The sequence below is a fragment of the Lemur catta genome, chromosome 7 (assembly GCF_020740605.2).
Source record: "Lemur catta isolate mLemCat1 chromosome 7, mLemCat1.pri, whole genome shotgun sequence".
NCBI lineage: Eukaryota > Metazoa > Chordata > Mammalia > Primates > Lemuridae > Lemur > Lemur catta.
In genome coordinates, this window is record NC_059134.1 from 42,275,439 (window position 1) to 42,296,435 (window position 20,997).

General features: G+C 47.3%; 1 protein-coding gene across 1 annotated transcript; it reads right to left on the bottom strand.

Annotated features, from left to right (window-relative positions):
• Positions 1-3,271: 3,271 nt before the first annotated feature.
• On the bottom strand, positions 3,272-19,155 carry MTNR1B (melatonin receptor 1B). Its single transcript, XM_045556932.1, is given in 5 exon segments — positions 3,272-3,682; positions 3,685-4,151; positions 15,195-15,220; positions 15,222-15,553; positions 19,102-19,155. Coding segments are annotated over 5 exon segments (1,290 nt in total).
• Positions 19,156-20,997: the final 1,842 nt, after the last annotated feature.

Here is a 20,997-nt window from a genome sequence, read left to right on the forward strand (position 1 = left end):
CCATTGTTGGGACTAAAGATGATAATTGATTGGTATAAAGTCCTTAGAACAGTGCCCGGCATGGGGTGAGAACTTAGCACGTGCTAGGAGGAACTGTGTATGTAGCAGGCCGTGGGGGACGTCCCAGTGGAGACAGTAGTGATGACCACGGGAATGAAGGTGAGCACCCAGGAAGCATTCACAGAGCAGGGGTCCCAGCCAGGTCTGCAGACGAGGAGCACCTGAGGGGCATTTTCAAAATACACAGAGGTTCCCAATCCCACCCTCACAGACTGTGATCCTGTAGTTTTTAAGTATCCCTCCCCCAGGTGATTCTGCTCTACATCCCTCGGGGAAAACCAGTCAGATGGAACAAAAAGCAACTCGAGTATTTCAGCCGTGGACAGAGCGGACTGACAGGAACGGGCAGGTAGCAAAGGGATGCCCACAGGAGGGCACCAGTGGGCTGTGTGCTGTGTTGGCTTCTGGCCTGATCCAGCATGGCTGATGGGTGAGCCCAGGCGTTGGTTCACCCCAGGTGTCAGCCCCGTCAGAAATCTGAACCCAGGCTTGAGTTCTCTTGATGGGTGAGGGTTTCACAGAGAGCTCAAAACCAAAGAGTCCAGAGGAAGGTCCCAGGAGGATGGGGAGGAAGGTAGGCAGGTGGCACCATTGACCAGATTGTCCACAGTCAAGGAGGTGGAAGACAGATATAGTTCTCACACTATTTTAGCAAAATCATCTTTATTAAAAGTCAGCCCCCTTGGTGTGGGGCCATTCCATCTGAGTATGAACATCACCCCACCTCCCAGGTTTTCCAGTTTTTCTTCATTCTCTTGGCCCTTGGTTCATTGCTAAAAACCTGTGGACACAAAGAAGGTCCCAGTTAGTGGACTGTCAGTGCCTGGCAAACCAGGTGACAGCTATGGGCCCAGGAAACTGAAGAGAGCTTTTGTTCCTTCAGTGCATATTTATTGAGCACATGCCTTGCATTCAATTCAGTGCCGAAAGACAGGGATAAGGGGAGGAGCTGGGGGCATGCTGTTGCCAAGAAACTGATGCCTCCTCCTCCTCTAAGTGGGGAATAAAGAGCAAGGTGCCTATAGCTGGCACCTGTGGGGAGCAGGCAGTTAGGACAGTCCTGACCAGGTCAGCCTCAGGTTCTGCCCAGAGCCAGAAAAAGTGGTCACAGCTCAAGGAGAAGCCTTAGGATTCTTCTGCATCCCTCCGGGACTGCGATATGAACTGGTGGCCCCACAAGGTGGGTGCACCAGGAGGCCCCCCCTGGATGGGACTCTCCACTCTTGGCAACTGGACCCTAACACTGCAATGACCAGGGCTAGGACATCTACCTTCCTAATAATTGGGTCATAATCAGTGTCAGAATCAGATTCCCACCTTTGAAACCTTGTTGGTAGAGCCTGGAAGCTCCCCGGGGACTAGCTGACTAAGCACAGCGCCCAGCCCAGATCCCTCACTTCACAAGGGAAGGGAGTTTCCAGTGTGATGCTAAGAGGTCAGCACACCAAGCAGGTCCTGGGCTCTTCGTTCAGGAAAGCCGCCAGCTGGTGGAGGTAACTTTTCTCTCTCCTCGCAGGCCACCAGGTACCCGATGTACTTGGAGTACTTACCTCCCAGCACTTGGTCCCTGCCACACATTCCAAAGGGGGATAAGGGGCACAGGAGTGGGGTGCTGCCGTCAGACAGACTTAAGAGCCCTGTGAACTCCGGCAATCATTTCCCTTCTTTAAGTTTCAGTTTTTTACTATGAAAACAGATGATAATATCTATTTCCAAGTGTTTGTGAGGATTAAATGAGATGATGCATATGAAGCCCCGGCCATAGTGCCTGGTACTACAAAAACACCCAGTGGATGTCAGCTGGTACTGAGTTATCAACAGCCGAGGATCTCCCCAAAGGGCAGGCAACAAGCCAGACCTGGCCCACAAAGGGCACCAGTCGATCTTTGTGGAATTGATGAAGAAAGCTAACTCTGTTGGTGCCAAGTGAAGCCCTGAGATTTCTACAAAGTCCACAAACACACAATCACAGAAGGGAATTGGGTGGAGCTGTCCCCTCCCTTCAACTTACCCCAAACTCCAGTTTCTCCCCTTGCCTTCCTGTCTTTGTACAAGGTTTCTTTTCTCTTTCAATAGTATTTTTCATTTTACATAGTTAGGGTAATAACAAAAGCTAACGATTCCTGAGTGCTAGCCGTGTGGCAGGCCTTGTCCTCAGCGCTTAAGATATATTACCCCGGTGAAGCTTCACAGCCACCTGGGGAGTAGACTCTGGGCATTTTAAGATGAAAAAAACTGAGGAATAAAGAGGTTAGGGGACTTGCCCCAAATCTCACAACTTAAACATGATGGAACCAGGAAAGGAAGTCAAGCAGACTTTGTGCTCCAGATGGCTGAGGAGTGTGTGTGTGTATATGTGTGTGTATGTGTGTAGTGTGTCTGTGACGTGGTAGCTTTGATCGTGTAATGCGTGCATGTGTATATAGTATGTTTGTACTATGTGTGTACAGTGTAGGTGGTATGTATGTAGCATGCTTGTAGTACGGTGTGTGTGTATAGTGTGGTGTGTATGTGCTGGCTGTAGTATGTTTATTGTGTGGGATGCGCATGCAGTCTGTGGTGTGGTGTGTGTGTGCAGTGTGTGGTTTGGTGTGTGTGTCATGTGGCATGTCTGTGATGTGGTGCATGTGTGCAGCGTGCGGTTTGGTGTGTATGTAGTGTGGCTTGTCTGTGGTCTGTGCATGTGTGTGCATATGTGTGTGTGTAGGGCAGATCAGTGGGGAGAGAGTAGAACACTCGCCCTCTGAAAGGCACTGCCCCACCCTAAGGCCCCTGCAGAATCATCCGCCTTCCAGTCCTGCAGACCTTGCTCTTCGGTCCTTGCTGACAGGAGAGATCCACTGCTGCCACCCCTTGGGGAAGGGGAGAAAGCAGTGAGGAGGCCAAAGCAGGAGGACAATGGCCAGCACCTGGGAAGGAGTCAGCCTCTTCTGCCCCAGGCCTTTCTCATTCTGTTCCTTCCTTGGTCGTGTGTGCACCAAGCCCTCAGCACACTCCTGAGAGTGTCTGTCAGGTCCGCTGCCTGTGGGCATTGACTGACAAGCCAGGGTGTTGATGGGCTGCTTGTCCCAGCATGAAGTTCCCTCAGCCATGGGCTGTGGATGCCCACAGGACGGCACGGCCCAGCAGGCTTCCTGACGTGACCCTTACGGCAGGTTCACTCCCACCATTCCATGAGTTTGTTGTGCAGCTGGTGTGCCTCAGATCCCAGCTAGAAAGCATCAGCCTGGAGTGGGTGCTGGGCACTAGCAGCAGGTGGGGCTGGGCTCTGTGGGCCCTTGGATTGGCTGTCCTTGGAAGCATCCTGAAAGCAGCGCCGTGGGTTCCAGAGGGCCAAGAGGATCCTCTTGGACTCCCTGCGGAAGTTCTTGTTCAGAAGCCCGTAGATGATGGCATTGAGGCAGCTGTTGAAATAAGCCAGTGAGTAGCTGGTGACAAATAGCCCCTCAGGGACCTGGGGAGCCATTTCTTCTGGGTTGATGGCCACGGCGAGGCCGATGCAGTTGAGTGGGGCCCAGCAGATGGCAAAGATCACAAACACCACGAACATGGTTAGAAAGCTCCGCAACGTGCTGGGCCGCAGGCACAGCCTGCTCTCCGACGTGGCCTTCCTGCGGGCCTGGTGCAGATGCGCAGCACCAGCACCCAGATGCGCAGGTAGCAGGACACGACGGCGATGGGGAGGAAGAAGTGGATGGCCACCATGGCCGCCGTGTGCTGCGCACTGGCCGTCTGGAGGAAGGTGCAGGAGTAGATGCGTGGGTCGTACTCCAGGGACCCCAGGAAGAAGTTGGGCAGCAAGGCCACCACGGTGAGGAGCCAGATCAGGCAGATGTGCAGGGGGGTATGCCAGGGCCGGTAGATGTGGTGGTAGGCCACGCTGTGGCAGATGTAGCAATAGTGGTTGATGGCGATGGCAGTGATGTTGAAGACAGAACCGATGACGCTCAGGCCCATCACAAAGGCACTGGCCTTGCAGTTTGCCTCCCCCAGGGCCCAGCCATCATAGAAGATGGCCACAAGGATCAGCGGGTAGGGGTACAAGGCCACCACCAGGTCAGCCAATGCCAGGCTCACCAAAAACAAATTACCTGAAGCAGAAAATAGGAGCAAGAGTCAGTGTGAGATCCCACGATTTCTATGCCATAAAACATCTTCTCTGACCACATGTGGGGCCACAAAACCAGTCTCAACACATTTTTTAAGAATCAAAAATTGTATCAAGTATCTTCTCATACCACATGGAATAAAACCAGAAATCAACACCAGGAGGATCTCTAACTACAAACACATGGAAATTAAACAACATGTTCGTGAATGACCATTGATTCAAGGAAGAAATTAAGACAGAAATCAAAACATTTCTTGAAAGAAATGAAAATAATCCCATTAAAAAGTGGGCAAAGGATGTGAATAGATTTTTCTCAAAAGAAGACACACAAATGGCCAACAGGTATATGAAAAAATGCCCAATATCACTAATAATCAGAGAAGTGCAAATCAAAACTACCATGAGATATTATCTTACCCCAGCCAGAATGGTTATCATTAAAAAGACAAAAAATAACAGATGTTAGCAAGGATGCAGAGAAAGAGAACTCTTACATACTGTTGGTGGAATGTAAATGCATACGGCCACTATGTGAAACAATATGGAGATTTCTCCAAAAACTAAAAACAGAATTACCAATCAATCCTGCAATCCTACTATGGAGTATCTACCCAAAGGAAAAGAAAACATTATATCAAAGAGATACCTCCACTCCCATGGTTATTGCAGCACTGTTCACAAGAGCGAAGATGAGCAATCAACCTAAGTGTTCATCAACAGATGAGCGGATAAAGAAAATGTGGCATATATATACAATGGAATACTATGCTGCCACATAAAAGAATGAAATCGTGTCATTTGCAGCAACATGGATGGAATTGGAGGTGATTATCTTAAGTGAAATAAACCGGGCACGAGAAGACAAATATTGCATGTTCTCATATACATGTGGGAGCTAAAAAAATTTGAACACGTGGAGGTAGAGGGTGGAAAGATAGAAAACAGAGACAAGCAAAGTGAGCAGGGGGAGGGGAGAGGATGACGAGAAGTGGGTTAAAGGGTACAAATATACAGTAAGATAGAAAGAATAAGGTCAAGGTTTGATAGCAGAGTAGGATGACTATATGTAACAGAAATGTACTCGGGTGATGGACACCCTGAATACTCTGACTTGATCATTATGCATAATATACATATAACAAAAGTTCTCATGTGCCCCATAAATTTGCAGAAATAAAAAAAATCCTATCTTTCACTGAATTACTTTTGGCATTGTGAGTAGAAATGAAGTGGTTGTAGAGACACAGAGTTGAGGACTCAAATTGCATCTCTGCTACTCACTGGCTATGTGACCAGGGCAAGTTACTTAGGCTATCAGAGCCCTGTTTTTGTCATTTTTAAGCTGGGGATAATGATACCCACCTTGTATCATAGCTGTGAGAATTAAATAGTGATGCAAAGTGCTCAGGGACATGACGGATGCTCACAAATGAGAACTGTTTCCTTAACAGGCACAGATGCGGAGGGGCTTTGCATCCTTTAGGCTGCAGCGAGGATTTTGGAGGAGAGTCTAAAAGTCAGGGATGTGGACCCACCATCATGAACACCCTGCCCCCCAAACTCCCATCCCCCACCACACAGCTCTCTGACAGTCTCCTTTTGCATCTTGTCTTGCCAGTTACCAGGCTACTTCTAAGTGTCTTTAAGTTGTTCTTCTAAATGGCAATTGCATTTTGCAGCTGGACTAAAAGAAAGGTGTTGAGAGTGGGAATCATGTGTTTCTGGTATTCCCCTTTGTGCTTTGTTGGAGCATCCTCTCCCAGCCTTGTGGTCATGTTGACAGACACCTGCAGTGGCGGTACAGTGTCCCAGCCCTGTGGAGTGGACGGGGCTGTTGGCGGCACTCCCCAGCTCACAGCCTCCTCCCTTTGCTGGCACATCCTCGGGCACCCTGGACTGCCTCTGTCCTCTGACTGGAGCCTTCTTCAGTATCACCAAGCTCAGCCAGCCAGAGCGAGCCTCAGGAAACCACACAGCCATCGGCGAATATGCTTCAGGTGTGTTCTGAGCCACAGTCTTAGGGAGGAAACAACGGCTCTAAAGACTCCAGAGCCCTTGAAGCATTTGCATTCTAAAACCAACACTGACTGACAAGTAAAGCACCAAGAACCTACAAGTTTGGGCAACACAAAGCACAGAGCATGAGCAGGTCCATCCTTAATGCCATTCATTTCATTTATCGAGCACTGTACTTTTTGAGCACCTGCTGTATGCTCAAAAGGTCACAGACTCCCTCCAGCAGGAGCCCTCAGCCACACAGCATGCACTGGGCATGGTCTTTCGAGTCCTCCGGCCTCTTGCCACGTGGTGCAGTGCAAGCTGCCGGCCTCAGGGCAACGGGATGCAGAGGGCAGGTAGAATGGGCTTACAGGAGGGACTCCCAAGTTGGCACAGACAGGGACACAGACACTCCACTGCCACCATGTGTCCATCCCAGTGCCACAGAGGCTGATGTGACTGCCTCAGGGGTCTAGGAGGTCAGGGAGAAGGAAAGGGTCCCAAAGGCACAGCAATCGGAGAGGCCAGGCTACGGGCTAGATTCCAAGGACTATGGGGACAGGGAGGCTCAGAGCTGGGAGTTCACCTGAGTCAGACCTTCAGGTGAATCACACTCCACACTTGCGCTTATCACTGGGCTTGCCCTTCAGCAGAGCTTGGGCGATAAAGGAGAATCCTGCCTCAGGTTGATCTGCCAGATTCCTTCCTACTCTGTTTTCAGGATTCATTCACTTTCTGGGTTAAATCCCCTCTCATCTTCTTTCTTGTTGGTACTGCAAGGCAAAAAATGCACATCCGAGGACCCGCCTGGGAGCAGGGCTGGGGGGTCTCGTGCCTTTCCGTGTAATTCCCAGCCTGCTGGCTGTCTCCACAGCCAGACTTCAGTCTCCGACCCACCTACCCAGACCTCTCTTGGGCCCAAGAGCACAAGGGACTTTCTCTCTCAAACTTCTTGGCTTTGGCTGATTCAGGAGCCCTTGTCTTTTCCAAGAATTTTAAGTGTCTTTTTGAAGTTTGGAGGTGGTGCTGGAGGTTAGAGCAATCTGGGATAATCTCAGTTCTGCCACTTTTTGGCCACGTGAATATGGGCGAGCTCCTGAACATCTTTCTAATGACTATTCCCTCATCGGTTCCCTCCCTTTCTTTTGGAGCCCTGCCTCCTGCTCCCTGTCACACTCACAGGGGCGTTGTTTCTGTGGAGAAAATCACTTCTTTCCAGCACAGGAAGATGGGTCCCCAGAGGGCCCACGGGGCTGCGGGCTGAGCAGCGCACAAGCGCTTGGCACTCGCCAGCACAGCAGAGAAAGTCAAGAGCCCCCGGGAGCCGGCGCCAGCTCCGCCGGCTGTTTCCCGGGAAAGCCCAGTCAAGCTCTGCCGTGTTCATGTGGCTCATCCCCTAATAACGCCCCGGAGGCTGGCAAACAGCTTGTAAATGGTGAGAAGAACACATTCAACTCCACACGGAAAGTGATTCAATTACTCTCCCCGAATACTCTGGCTGTTTCTAAAAGGCTGAAATCAACGAGTTCCTGCTGTAGATTCACCTGCGCAGACATCCTACTGTCTCCGGGATTTCTTGGCACGATTCCAAATTAGGTGACTAAAACTCTCGTTTTGCCTCCCATGTATAAGAAGCCATGTCCTATCTGGATGACAGTCAAAGGGAGAAGCAGTCCTCCATCCATTTCTTCCCCAGACGGGCGAGAAATCAGTCAGCATGCACACGGCACTGTGCACAGGCTTCTGATGAATATTCATATCGCACGTCCTGGAGTGACTCATTCCCATCTGCCTGCAGCAGACAGGGTGCATGTGTGGAGAGAGGCTTCGACAACGGGGCTTTGTTCACTAATATGGAATCTCCTTCCAGGATTCATACGCAAAGCACATCCCTTTGCACACACGACCGTTGAAATCCCCTCCCTCTCTCCTCCTCTCTCCTTTCTGGAAAATCTATTTCTTAATGAGGATCTGGTGATCCAGGAAAGAGAGCCAGAGAGTGCTGAGCTAGCTCATCTCCATCAGATAGGAGAATTCTGGCAGGTAAAGCTTCCTCTTCATGTTCACCCTCCATGCTCAGAAGAAAAATTTGGTTGGATTTAAATTGTGTCTGGTCATTGGGCTAAAAGGCAAGATAGAAATAGATAATCATTGGATCATTTACTCAACAAATATTCTGATTATGTACTAGGTACTCTCTGACTGTGCCAGGGACTTAGGAAAGTGCCATGAGCCAGATAGACATGCTGTCTCCCCTTACAAAGCTCAAAGCTCATGGATTCATAGAAGAGACAATTAAACAAATAAAAACAAGATGTGGTGAGAATTATGTTAGAAAAGTCAACAAAATAATCTATCATTTTTAACAAGGTTAAACTTCCTGTGCCTTGATGTCTTCTTCCATCCTTCTATCTGTTTAAATGTGTAATGTATTTATTGAGTACCTACTACACTCAGGTAGGGCACAGTGATATATGAAAGACATAACCCTGCCATTGGGATACCCACAGTGCTGTTGGGCAAACAGACAGAGAAACGGCAGCTGTTCACTGTGGTGAGAGTTGTGAAAAAGGCCAGAACAAGGTGGAAACAGTGGGGAATTCCTAAGTCAGCCTGGGGCTGGGGACAGTGGCAGGGGAAGGGACCATTCGGGCAGGACAGTTCACCAAGGGGCCAGGTGAAATCACTCAGGCCCTTGCAACAGGACTGCCTACATCCCAGAATAGCTGTTCACCTCAGATGGGAACTTGTATGGGAAAGGTCATAAGAAATAATAGCAATTGCCAAATGAACATGCGATATTCTTACTAGTTACATTCTGGGGATAGGCATTTGAAATAATTGAACAGACAATTTATTAAAAACTTGATTTCCTTACAAATACTAAAATAATACATTTAATGTAAGCTCCTAATTAGATTTCCATCTCCTTGAAGGGAGAGATTGTTTTCTTCCAAAGTCACATATTTATGAAAACCCTACATGAGTGAGTTCTCATACATGGGTTAAGTTGAAATCTAATTTTGCTCTAATTAAAAAGAAAAGAATTGCTAAGCAAACTAATAGTGTACACAAAAGTATGATAGGGACTATTTCAACCACTTAAAAGACGAAAATATATTTAAGAGCATAAGAAGCATCAATTTTAAAAAAAGACTGAGATGCTATTACAAAACATTCTTCCATAACCATTAAAAGAGATCGCTTAGAAACCTAAGGGTAGTGTTTTATTACTTTGATTACACTTAATAACAACAAAACAACAATTGGTACAGCACCTTAAAGTTGATAATATGCATTTACATAAATTGACTCAATTGTTTTTCACAAGAATCCTTTAAAGTTGATACCATGATTTCCATTTTATAGGTAATCTGGGTAAAGACACCCAGATTATGTGAATTGCTCATAACCACAACAGATGGAGAAAGAACAAGAGAAGGAGGAAACCAGGAAAAAGAAACTTCAAGTTTAAGGGCAAGGGTGTAGGGAGTTTCTCAGTCATCCACAAAAGTAAGAGAGGACAGAAAAGTGCCCACTGAACTTGGCAGTTAGGAGGTCGGCAGTGACATTAGCAGTGAGTTTTGGAGGAGGAAGTTGTGCCCTGCAGGTGCTCTCAATCAGCTCCACCTTCAAGAGAAAGAAACAGATGGAGTGGTACTTGGAAAGGGGTATCCCTTTGATAGGGGATTGTGGAAGTTTCTTTTTTTTTTTTTATTTCTCTCTTTCTCTCTCTTAAATGAGAGAGACTTGCACCTGGCACACAGTAAGCACTTAGTAATGTTAGCTATCATGTATTACTGTTTCATATTGTTATTACTTGCATTGAAAGAACAAGAGGCTCACACTGTTGGACTAGGATTACTGTGAGATAAGATGAGAGACATATGGGGAGATGCAGACAATGAAGAAGGTAGGACATTGCTTCTAGACGCCCTAAAAACTGGACTTTACTTCCCAACTCCCTAACTTTTACTCCTCTAGCAATAAGTATTCTAAATTGTAAGACCTACTAGCGGCATTCAGTATCTTCCGAGTGTTGCAGAATATCGTATCCAAATACAGAATCCAGTTTTCTGGAAATAAAGACAGCCAAACATGGTCTTTACACCCCTGGGCTATTGAGACTTCCATGGGAGGAATTAAATAGGATTATGAGCTTTCCTGATTATTCAGCTATGGACATAATAATGGGATTTAAAAAGTGTTCATTTTTGTTCAGTGAAGGGATAGTGAGGTAGGCGCAGCTGAAGTGTGAAGTTGGAAAGCTTAGGAAAGATTAGGGAAGGATTCAAGGGTCACCCAGTTTGGTCTTAGGCTGATAACAAGCACTCCAAACCCTGCATGCACAGCGGGTCAACAGGTACCCAATACCAAGTGGTCGGTGGGAGGATGAAGCCTGGGTAGACTGGGCTCCACCTCACCCTGTAACTCCTGGAGGGCAGGAACTGTAGGTCTATTAAACATTTCCGTCCAGACCGTCCAAGAGCCTTTGCCCAGGGCCATTCCTGCTTATTTGTACATCATTCACTGTTTCTATCAACAGTGGGAAGAGAAGAGGTGAGAAAAATCCGCCACAGTGCAGGCTCTTCTCTAATGTAACCAGGGGTGCAAAACACCCCCACAGGCAGAATATTCCCATCAGGAACCTCCCAGGCAGCTACTCCTGCTGGGCAAGACATGGAGCAGCCTCTAAGCACCGCTGGGGGCCTGGAGGAGTGAGTGGCAGCTTTGCTGGTATGGACAGAGTGGACCCTGGACAAAGACCTGTGTATTCAGCAGGCAAACCTTCCATGTTTTCCTGGGCAATCCCAATATCAAATATTTCATGTCTTTCTGCATAACAAATCATCAAAACACCACAGGAATGGCAATGTGTGCACTCACTAACATCTCTTTAAGAGGGTCGTAGCACTAAAATCCATTGTCAGACCACAGCTCCTGTTACATGGGAAGTTAGGGCAGCTGTGCCTATGGAGCCAGGAATCACTGACCCTCCTCTCTGCTAATGGAGATGACCTGGATGTCTCAGTAATGACACGGTTCTCTCAGCTCTCTTGGATTGGGGCCTGCCTGGACGGTGTAGGTAATGCAGGAGACCACATTTTATAGGCAGCTTAAATGTGGAAACCTCAGGCCAGACCAGAAGGGAGCAGTCACTGGAACACAAATGTGGCACAGCTGGAACCTGCTGAGCAACTCTAGCCACTCAGGAGCAATCTGAGAACAAGCATGCCTTCTGCAGAAGGTGTCAGCCATCGGCGTTGGAGCACAAAAGTGAGATGTCCTTTGAGCTGTTAGTGCTCTAAGCCACTCGGTTTCATGAAAACCGTTCTGATTACCTGAGCAGTGCCGTGTACTGGATTCTTTCTCTCCCACTGCTTTCCTAGTGTCTTGACCACTTTCAATTTGTTTCAACAGAGGTGAATTCAGTTCCTACCGTGTGCCTGTGTGGACAGACCTGGAATAGACCCCTCTGCTCTCACCAGGTTCACGGGCCAGCAGGGAGACACAAGTCGCTACAGGACAGTGAGGGGAGCTGTTCAGGGGAGGTGGAGCTGAGGAGGGAGACCCTGGCCATCAGTGCTGCACCATCAGGTACCAGTAATAAACACTGATGACCCTGCAAGGGAGCTGGGGAAGGGGGTTGAAGGAGGAGCAGATACCACCTGGGCAGAAGAGGCTGAGAGTGCACCAGAGAGCCTGGCTGTGCGGGAAATAGTAGCAGTTCGCCTTGGCACCAGGGAGACGAGGCTATGAGTGATGTGGGTGCTGCGCCCTGAAGTCAGACTCTGTTCTGGACGAGGGGGACAGTCACTGAAGGTGGAGATGACTCTTGGCAGTGGTGGCAGTGAGGGAGCAGGGAAAGCTCTCTGGGCACGACAGAGTCTGCTCAAGACATGATGGGGATGTAGACTGGGGCAGTACGAGTAGGAAGGGCAGAAACAGGGGAGTGAGAAATACTGTGAGGCAATCACTGGGACTTGTGGAATGTGGGGGTGGGGCAGGAGGAACCAGAAGTGACTCCCAGGGCTTGGGTATCCAGGAGTTAATGAGAGGAAGCTGGTCCAAACACTAGCATCAGGAAAGCCAAGGAGTGAAAGGTCCCAAGGAGCCCTCATCATCACGGGCAGCACAAGGTGGCACTGCCAAAGAGGCCAGACCCCAGGGGCTGAAGAGGGGTGGGAAGCAATGAGGCAGAGTCAATGGATGAAAACTGCACACTAAACTGGCTGAGAAGGGAAGGAGAGAGATAGTGGTGAAGTTGGGGGCACATCAAATCAAGGAAAGATTCTTTTTGTTCTTTTAAAACAGGAGACTTTGTGTATGGGGTGTGTGCAAGGTGTGTGTGTGGAGGCTGAAGGGAAAGAGACAGAGGTTGAAAAAACAGAAGAAACCTGATGGAAGAAGATTCCAGAAGGAGAGTAAAAGCTCAAAAACACAGGGGATAAATATTAGTGGGGCCTAGATCCAAGGTCAGGACAGCAGTGGTGGGCACAAGGGAAAGTCCTCCACTGCTCTCAGAAGAGTCTAAAGTGTGACAAGTCCCTGGGAAGCAAGCTCTGACAAGTGTGAAGTGCCAACCCAGTGCCGTGTGCTGTGCAAGGCTCTGAGAATACAGCAAAGAGTGAAAAACAACCAGCCTTACCTTCTAAGTTGGGTCAGTGCCCTGAACCTACCTCCCAGCCTCCCTCTGTGCTTCCCAGCCTGCCTTTCTCTAATGCCATCTCTGAAAGAGTCAGTCTACCACATGCAGCCACAGAAGCTGCAGACAGGGTAGCCCTGACAAAAAGGACAATTAATCTAACCACTTACCCTGCCATCAGGAACATCACTGTTAGGAATAGCAAGGATCTGCCCCACAGAGGAGCTGGGTTTGTGATGGTCAAGTAAAGGATACTGGTGTCCCCTGAGAACCGTGCTGTGGCTTAAGTGTGGGCCATGTATCTTGGTTATTGTATATATATGTATGCTCATTGTCACAGTCCTAATTTCTTAATATTGATGGATTGAGGAGCCAGACTTAAGTACAAAAAGGTCTGAGATAAGTGTTTCTTAAAGTAAGCCCAAACTCTTTGGTAAGAGAAGGTCTGCTTAAAAGTCTACTCTTAATGGGTACTAACTATTCAAAGGGCTATAGGTTTTTAAGCACCTTTAGAAATCTCACTCTGCCAAGGTCATTTAGTTTAAGTCACTATTACAATTTTTCATGACTATCACCAGTAAAGCCAATAGTCATATAAAAACTGGTTAAATTGCAAGACTGTGGCAGCCGCCAATGTGGCAGGAATTGATCTTATTTAGATAGCGTTACAGTTTTTTTTTTTTTTTTCCTGGTGCTGGGATGTAGTAGACACATCAGGAGGTAGGAAAGATAGAACAGAGATTATGTCAGCAATTTAACATGCTCATTCCCTTCCCTGACCCCCTCTCAAGTCAGTAAGTTTTCTGTGGGCCCTGCCAGGAGTGCAGAAGAGGCGAACCCTCATAGGATGGGGGACAGGATGCTTTTCTCCCTTGGGCAAAAGGAAGCGGCCCTCACTCCCATCAACCACCTTTCTCATGATAGGCAACCCAAGTTACTAACCAGGAAGGCACAGTCTGCCAGACCTTGTCTACACACCCATAAGTCAGGGAGAGAAGGGGCCAATGGCAGAACCTGGAGGGCCCATCCCTTCCACAGAGGAGAGAGCCAGAGCTATCTCCTGTCTGCCTCCCTGTGCAGGAAATGAATGTTTATGGCTGCTGCAAAGGGACAAGATGATCAAAAATATTACATACAGTTTTCTAATCATAAACTGCTCTTGCCTAATATATAAACTTTTCTTCAAAGAACACAGTAATATCTTGAAAAATGTATCCCAGATAATATTAGCCACCACTACTGAAATGACTGAGTTAGAAACATCTTAATCGTGTTACATGATGGCTGGAATCTCAGTTTGATTTTTTGGTTTGCTTTTTAGATAAAAATCCTTGAGTCACAGGGCCACACAAAATATACATAACCATTTACTAAAAATAGACTTTCAGAATGGTCTGGCTCCTTAGAAAAGCATTTTTAAGCTATACCATTGTTTTTCTGCTGCGATTTTTCCATTTTAATTCACTCTAATATTTGAGTACCCCCTTCCTCGCTCCCCTTCCCAGGCCCATCTTTGGAAACCACAAAAAATTAACAAACAGGTCACTGAGCTCCTTCTCAAGCTGAAATGGTCAGCACACCCCAGTGACCTGTCAGGGCTGGAGTTCAGATATTCTCTCCCTCTGTTTTTTCCCCTGAAGACCTGAGTATGGGAATATTGAAATGAGAGTGGATTGAAAGGGGGAAAATATTTTCAGAATTGCTACACGATTTCCCCAAATCTTTGTTTCAAGTTTCAAAGTTGATCTCACCAATCCCCCGTCTTCCCCAAAGTCTAGGATACCTCGAAGCAATTCAGTTCAGTCCCAGCAGAGCCTGCGATTTCTGCGTTTACACTCTCTCAGTTGGAATGGCATCTTTAGACGACCCGGAGGTAAGTTTTTGACAAAAAGCCCACCGCAATGCTTCCATTAATTCACTCATTCTTTTGGCAAGTATTTTCTAAGTACCCACTATGGGAAGCCACAGTGTTTGGCAGGGGAGGAAGGAAGGTGTCAAAGGGAGATTTCTGTAGCCAAATGTGGGCACCACCTGCAATGGCACAAATTGGAGCGCCATGGGTAAGTAGCGAAGGTGTCCCGCCGCGTGGGTTCCCACAGTGCCGGCGCCCTGCCAAAAAGCGTGCAAGAAAGTCGCACAATTCCCGCTGTGCCCAGTGCGTCCCAGGCAGCCGCGCGTCGGGGATGCGGAACTCACGCTAACTTCGGAGCGCAGAACCAAACTTAGGGACGAGGTTAGAGTGAAGGGAAAGGGGTGTCTGGCACTGAGGAGGAGAAAGGCCGCGGATTGAATCAGGTCCGAGAACAGAGGGATTACAAGGTCAGAGCCAAGAGCAGAGGGCAGGGAAGGGGCGACCCCAGCTCCCGGCGTGGCGCTCACCTGCGTTCCGGAGCTTGGGGTTCCTGAACAGAGAGGATGACCAGGACGTTGCCCACGATGTCCGCGGTGGTAGTGACCACGAGCACTGTGGATAACGCGGGAGGCACCCAGGGAGGTCTCGGGGTCCTGGAGGCCCGCGCATCGCCCGCCCCCGACCAGCCCGGGCGCACTGCCAGCCCGCCGGCCTCGCAGCAGTTGGCAAAAGAGCCGTTCCTGGCATCGCGGACGCTCCCGCGCGGTGCACTGGCCACCCTGCCACCCCGACAGCCGCAGGGCGCGCAGTGCTGAGCCCCGCGCTCCCGCCGCCCGCTTCCCTGCCCAGCCCGAGTGGGCGAGGGAGGAGGCCAGTGCGGAGGGGCCTCGAGGGAATAATAATTAAGCGTGGGCAGGGAGTGGGAAAAAATGCAGGAAGGAGAGAAAGGCTTGAGGTGCTGTCCCTGCACAAAGGAGTGCGTCTCTCGGTGGTGCGCTCAGCAACAGTTGGGACAGCTGCCGCTGGCGCTGCCACCTGGAGCCCAACACGTGTCTGACCTGCCTCAGGCAGAGGAGGAGCGTGTCTGGCCTCTGTCGCGGAGCCACAGCCACGCCGAGACCTCTATTTCCTCTGCAGCTTCCCCGGAGAAGCTGTGCCTAGGTAGGGACACCCAGGTTTGAGGACTGGAGAAGGGGCTGGTGATTGGGACCTGCCCATCTGTTGTCAGACAGGCCAGGTTTGAGGTCCCCGTTGGGCTGAGCAGCTCCAAAGAAAATGTAACTCCTTAGATGTGAGGACAGATCCCAGGACAAAGTAGGGTAGAGTGTTAAACCCTAGGTAGCTGCAGAAAAAGGCCAACTTGCAGCTGTTTATTGTGTACTTGCCTTGTATTGTGTGGGAGGTATTGGTGATGTCTCTGCTGGGTCCCCTTTATAAAGCCAATACTTTTATAGATTTGAGAACATCTATTTAAACATAATACTTAAATAGGTGTATGACCAATACCAGAGTTTATTATAATGTAGTTTTTGGAAGGGTTAGGTCAAGAACAAGAGTGAGCCATAATCACAGGAAAGAAGAAACTCCGGTGCCCTTTATTTAAAGCGTTGGAGTGCTTATTCTGATGAATAATAGTAACTAACCTCTTTAGGGGGCTAATTTTATGCCATGTACTGTCCTAGCTCTTTTCACAACCATTAGAGTCATTAAAATCAACATGACTGATAATCATACATTTGTGGAGCATGTGAAGCAACTGGAACTGTCCTACAATGCTTTTATGAGAATGCAAAACTGTACAGTCACTTTGAAGAACTGTTTGTTAGTTCCTCATAAAGTTAAATGTATACCTATCCTATGACCAGAAATTCCAAATTAAAATGCAAGTATATCTCTACAAAAAGATTTGTGCAAGAATGTCCAGAGTGGCCTTATTTATAGCGGCCCAAATGTGGAAACAATCCAAATCTCCAGCCACAGAAGAATGGATAAACAAGGTGTGGTATGTCCATGCAATGGAATACTACTCAGCAATAAAAACTACTGAGATACACAGCAGCATGGATTAATCTCAAAAATAGTATATTGAACAAAAGAAGCCAGATACCAAAGAGTACATGTTATGTGATTCCAACTATATGAAGTTCAAAGTCAGGAAAAATTATGGTGCTAGAAATCAGAGAAGTGGTTGCCTATGAAAGTAGGGATTGAGAAACAAGCACTATATAATTTCTGGGACGTTAGTTTTATGTAAGTTATTTTTATGTAAATTATATTTTCCTTTTTACCTAGAGAAAAATAATGTTGAGAAAGAGACTGATGATGCAGGAGTGGATCGTGAAAAGAACAAATTCCTTGAGAGGTGAGCTCTTCTGGAACCCAAGGAAAGAATATTAGTTTTAGGAGAGAGAGGCTTTCTCTGCTACAGTAAAGGGAGCAGAAGCCAGGTGCAAATTCAGAAGTGCTTCTAGACTGATGCGAGGAGGGAGTTCCTCTCTGGCTTTTATATTCAGGGAGTTTGAGGGTACCTCATTAGCTGGGATTCAAGGGAAGAGAGTGTGGGAAGTTCGAGGACAGGGAAAGGTATGAAATGTCATTTCAGAATGTGGGAACATGCGTGAACTAGGAAAGCATAGCAAGTGTGCCAGGAGAGCAAATGTCCCTGGTGGCTTAAGATCATCCTTTAAATGAACCCAGTGAGCCTGGCCAGTGGTTGTTAAGCAGCAACTTGGAGCTGCTCAGGTCAGGCATGGAGAAGGCAGAGTGAACTGCGGTCAGGATTGAGGTTTGCAGGGTGGGAGCAAAGAACAGAAGAAAGTGCAAGGGCCTGACAAGAAAATGGACCGTGGGATTGAAGTTGATGAGGAGCGACGAGAAAACAGAGGGGCTGGTGGGCTGTGAGAAAGAGGGAAAATCAAGCGATTGAAGGTCCCTTGATTCAAAGAACTGTGTTGAGTGAATTAAAAAAATTCAGTGGTGCTGAAAGATTGAGTTGTTTGAAACAGATTGCTGAGGAGTGCATACTGTGTTGCTGTGAGGGTTCTGAGGGTGATCACGGGAGTACGTCGCTGGAGGAAGGTGAGGAGAAGGTTGTTGGAGATGAGGTCAGGGGGTGGGGCAAAAGGAAACTGTGAACTAGGAAGCAAATCCCTAATGAATGAGGAGGAATGACCAGAGGGTCTGCAGGAGAACAACAGGAAAGAGAAGAGCTACAGCTAGACAGTGTGAGGGACAAGGGGCTTTTTCAGGAAGAAGGGACAGCTGTGCTTTCCCTGTCTTATGTGTGCAAACACATAGGGGTACTTCTCTGGCTCTCAGTGGCCCTCATAGCAATAGGCAAGCTGAGTACAGTCCAGACACACACTATAACACACATTTGGTTAACTGAGCATGAAACCTAGGAGTTTGCCCTGCACTCCCCTGGGATGTGATTGTCCACCTGGCCTATATTCACAATAGTGTATCTCCAGACCTTTGAGGACCAGGAATTGGGGGTACTCCTCTGCCTAAGAAGTCAATGCTGTACCCTGGCACAGCTGGCAAGATGTGTCTTCAAAGGTCAGGGCAATGGCATAGCCACTTTGGAAGACAATTTGGTGGTTTCTTACAAAACTACACATACTCTTACCATATAATCCAGCAAGCATGCTTCTTAGTATTTACCCAAATGGGTTGAAAACTTATGTCCATAGAAAAACCTGCATACAGATGTTTATAGCAGTTTTATTCATAATTGCCAAACACAGAAGCAAACCAAGATGTCCTTCAGTGGGTGATGGAAAAAATAAACTGTGGCACATCAGAAAATGGAATATTATTCAGCACTAAAAAGAAATGAGCTATCAAGTCATGAAAAGACATGAGAGAATACTAAATGCATATTACTAAGTGAAAGAAGCCAGTCTGAAAGGGCTACACACTGTTTGATTCCAACTATATGACATTCTGGAAAAGAGAAAACTATGGAGATAGTAAAAAGATCAGTGGTTTCCAGGAGTTTGAGGGGAGGAAGAGATGAATAAGTGGAGCACAGAGGATTTTTAGGGCAGTGAAACTATGCTGTATGATATTATAATAGTGAATACATGTCATTACCGATTTGTCCAAAGCTACAGAATGTACACCAAGCATTTGTTCAAATCTATAGAATGCACAACACTGAGAATGTAAACTCTAGCATCACAGACACTCCTGCACCCTAGTGTAAACTAAAAGGATTATTTTCACAATAGGCAAAACCAATAGTTGCTGCCAACAGTGAAATGAAATTTCATGGGAGCAAAATCAAACCCTGGAGCATGGGAGGGAAAGAGACAAAGGAAATAGTTTCAAGATTCCTAGATGTTTTCTTAACAAGATAAATCAACATTTCGAATGCCTACAGAGTGTCCTAGGATCACAAAAATGAACAGGACTGCCTTTTCTTATACCTACCCCCAAGTGCAAACTCAAATCAATATCTTCCCATAGAACCTCAGCTTCCCACATCCTGATAATAGTACCTTTCACTCCACGTAGTACTTGAAACCTTTCTCAAACCACTTTCAACCAGGCCATTTCCTGTCACCTCTCAACAGGTGAGGTTGGGAAGCAAGCGGTCTGGGAGGCAGGAATGATTGGTCCAGCTGGAAAAGAAGGAAACAGACTCTCAGAGAAAAGTAATTTGCCAAGGTTGGTGGCTGATAAGTGGCCAGCTGTTTAATGGAATCCATTTTTTTTTTAATTAAAGTGTGTGAGGGCTTTTACTTCATTGGTATGAAATATACAAAGAATATAAACAAAATTTTCTTTTGGTAATCAGCTTGCAACATGGCTGAAACAACCACTTGACCTTTTAATGATACTATAAGCAATAATTATAGCAGCTGCAGCTAATTCTGAGTGTTTACTCCACATTAGACATAGGGGACATACGGATTGTTTTGTTTAATCCTCACATCTCTAAGAGATGGAAACTATTACTATGTACTGTGAAAAAACTGAGATTTAGAGAGGTTAGGAAACCTGCCCAAAGTTGCCCAGCTGGTTGTCTCAGAGCTAGGACTGGAACCTAGGCTGTGTGATTCCAGAACCTGGTACTGTTTTGTTCTTGCAGTGGGGAACATTAAAATCTCTGGACTCTTCTCGCCTCAAGAGAAGGACAGGGAAGCGCAATGACATTTAGCAGGTTGAACCCTGAGAGAAAACAGAACAAGACTCCAGGTGTTCCTTCTGTCAGCTCTGAAAAAGATGGTTTCTATAGATCCCTGAAAACATAGACCACTGCCTGGCGTTGCGAAGCTGCCCTAGTCTTCCTGAAATGGAGAATCGTGTGGACAGACCGATACTCTGCAATAAAAGTAAAAACAAAACAAAACTACAGCCCCGCCCCCTTTCTGGGCAGTCTTCCTCACATTGCCCAGCACACGCCCAGGGCAGAGACCAGTCGGGTGCCCTGGGGCCAAGCCAGGCGGGGCGGCAAAGCAGGCAAATTCTCTCTACTGCTGGTTGTATGATCTTTGTGTTTCTGACTTTTTCTTTCCCTTTAGGGGAAACAGAGTGAGAGTCGCTGTCCTGGTTATTTCAGATTTGAATCTAATCGAACAGCTCAATGTGCAGCAGAAGGGCCTGATCCTTCCCTCGGAATGCTCTGGACCCCGAGTAAGCCCAGGTCAGTGTTTCTCTATTGTCATACGCTGCCTGGAATAGATTATTTAGCAAATATATCTATTTAAACATACACATTTATTTACATATATGTGATATATAATTCAGAATTTGTTTTTTAGTTTTTGGCTTATTGGAAGTTTTTAAAAAATAGTTTACAGTTTATCAGAAGAGCATACTTTTCTTGTAATGATAAGTTATAAGCTGAAAATCATAAGCAGAAAAATGCGAGTGAAAGGTCTACACCCAGACTGGGATGGTTTTGACTTCCACAGAAGAATATTTATTTTGGAATCTTAATGCTTGTTTTTAAAACCTAGGGGTGAGGGGACCCAGCGTAGGAAGATGACTCAAAGGACAGGCTAGTAAGCAAGCAAGGGCCTGGCAGAAACGGTGCCGTGTGGACTGTAGCTCTGGGCACAGAGGGTGCTGCCTTATAGTGCCAGAGCTTTAGCTGGGTGGGTTGTCTGACCACCCCCTCTCTCAAGGGTGGGGTTTAATCCATCTCTAGGGCCCCTGCAGAGACACCATTAGCAAACCAGGCTTCCTCCCCAGACACTGGCTGCGATTTGTTTCTTCTACCACAAAAATACTGTCTTATCATGGGAAAAAGAGGGAGAGGTTGAGCATGTATTAAGTACCCATTACTTGCCAGAGCTATTTTCATTTCCCTATCGATCACCA